Source organism: Penaeus monodon, unplaced genomic scaffold (genome assembly GCF_015228065.2).
Source record: "Penaeus monodon isolate SGIC_2016 unplaced genomic scaffold, NSTDA_Pmon_1 PmonScaffold_23419, whole genome shotgun sequence".
NCBI classification, from domain to species: Eukaryota; Metazoa; Arthropoda; class Malacostraca; order Decapoda; family Penaeidae; genus Penaeus; species Penaeus monodon.
The window spans coordinates 1-1919 of NW_023653498.1; the positions used below are offsets into that span (position 1 = coordinate 1).

Here is a 1919-nt window from a genome sequence, read left to right on the forward strand (position 1 = left end):
ATTGCTTTTGCAATTTCTTAACAGGTTATTTAAAAGAATTCTGTCAGTTACCTTCAATTTGAATACACCAACTGTCATCACTCCATAATCCTCACTTTCAAGAGCAACTAATATAATTCATAACTGAACTATACTCTGTTCCTTGATATATTCCATTGTGAAGGCCCAACAAAATCAATAACTTGAGGTTTTGTTTCTCCAGAGTTGGTGCCAGTGGTAGTGTGTATAAAAAAAAAAAAAAAAAAAAGTTATTCCATTTCTGATTGCTTCCATAGGTTGAGTTATTTGAATGGCGTGGTGAAGACCTCAGTTCAAAGAAGGATGGAGGGATAATTCGAAGAATTATGGCTGAAGGAGAAGGTTATCAGACACCAAATGATGGCGCAATTGTCGATGGTAATTATATGCCATTTTCTCTTCTCTCCCTTTGTCTATTTAGCTGTGTATCTTAATCCCACTTCTCCCCCTCCCTCCCTCCCTTTCTTTCTTTTCTTTTTCTCCTTTCCTTTTTTATGCAGATTGTAAATAAATCCATATATCTAGAGAGAAAGGTCCATGTTAACTGTGTTTGCAAATATAATGGAAAATCTGTTCTCTTCTCAGTACATGTGGTTGGCAAGGTGAATGGCACTTTGTTTGACGACAGAGAAGTACAGTTCCCATTGGGTGAGGGAACAGAACACAACATTCCAGAAGGTCTTGAAAGGGCTTTAGAAAGATTTAAAAAAGGTGAAAAGTCTACAATCAAATTGGCACCAAAGGTAAGCTACTAATAATTTATGTAGATTGACAGAAGTAAACACTGAAAAAATACATACTGGTATTTTTAATAACTTCTTTTTGAAGTGTAGCATCATAATATCTTTTGTAAAAAACTATAAGTTTCTTTTTAACCCCTTTGATCTGGATGTTTCATTGCTTGCACATGGCCCAAAGTATGAGCATTAGGCTTGCTTCAGCAGCTACCCTGATGAGCATGTGGCTAGTAGGTCTGGCACACACGAACATTTATGTGTGACAAGACTCCATGCCTCCCCATTGCAATACTATTTTCTCCTTGTCTGTATAAATTTTTTTAGCCTTTTTGCCATTTTCCAATGTCCATATTATCTCTAGGTAGTCCATAACTCGATGCATAAATAATATCAATAAGTAACATTGTGTTATTTGTCTCATTTTTTAAAAATTTCATAATATTTAAGTTCCTATCACCCTGCCCCTCGGCCATATTTTCCTATGACAACATGCTCGTATCATCCACCCCTCAGGTCAAATTTTTTCTTGACGTGATGGTCATGTCCTCCAGATTGTTGGGGTTAAATAAGGCCTTCAGCTTTAGTCCTTGAATTCTGTTGTTTAGGATCTAAATAGAAATTGTCTTTCAGTATGCATTTGGGTCAGCTGGCAACCCAGATCTGAATGTACCACCTGGGGCATCTTTAGAGTATGAGGTTGAGTTACGCAGTTTTGAAAAGGCAAAAGAATCTTGGGAAATGGACCAAGAAGAGAAAATTGAGCAGGCAAAGGTGTGTAAGGAACGAGGAACAACATTTTTCAAGCAGAATAAATATCGACTAGCAGTTAAACAGTACAAGAAGATTATTGATCTTCTACAGTATGATTCAGGTGAGTTTGCTTCATTAGTTATATACCAGTCTCTTATGCATGCAAGAGGCATAAAACCCATTTTTATTTAAAAAAGAAAGCCCCCTCCCCCCATATTCTTTGCAGTGAACATTTTATGGTATTTGGTTATTTATTATTTATTATTATTATTTTTATTATATATATATATATATATATATATAATATATATATATATATATATATATATGTATATGTATGTATATATATGTATATATATATGTATATATATATGTATATATATATATGTATATATATATATGTATATATATATA

General features: G+C 33.9%; 1 protein-coding gene across 1 annotated transcript; it reads left to right on the forward strand.

The window, feature by feature from the left end:
- The first annotated feature begins 240 nt into the window (after window positions 1-240).
- Window positions 241-1697, forward strand: LOC119570248 (peptidyl-prolyl cis-trans isomerase FKBP4-like). The gene is made up of 3 exons (XM_037918066.1): window positions 241-396; window positions 604-761; window positions 1386-1697. Exons 1-3 carry the CDS (start codon window positions 345-347, stop codon window positions 1695-1697), a joined length of 522 nt encoding a protein of 173 aa, XP_037773994.1. The 5' UTR covers window positions 241-344.
- The last annotated feature ends 222 nt before the right edge of the window (window positions 1698-1919 follow it).

Excerpts from the sequence above, each read along its gene's own strand:
- LOC119570248 (XM_037918066.1), top strand. The coding sequence starts at position 345 with ATGGCTGAAGGAGAAGGTTATCAGACACCAAATGATGGCGCAATTGTC. Across the intron at positions 397-603 it reads TGATGGCGCAATTGTCGATG|TACATGTGGTTGGCAAGGTG; the intron begins GTAATTATATGC and ends TTCTCTTCTCAG. Across the intron at positions 762-1,385 it reads CAATCAAATTGGCACCAAAG|TATGCATTTGGGTCAGCTGG; the intron begins GTAAGCTACTAA and ends ATTGTCTTTCAG.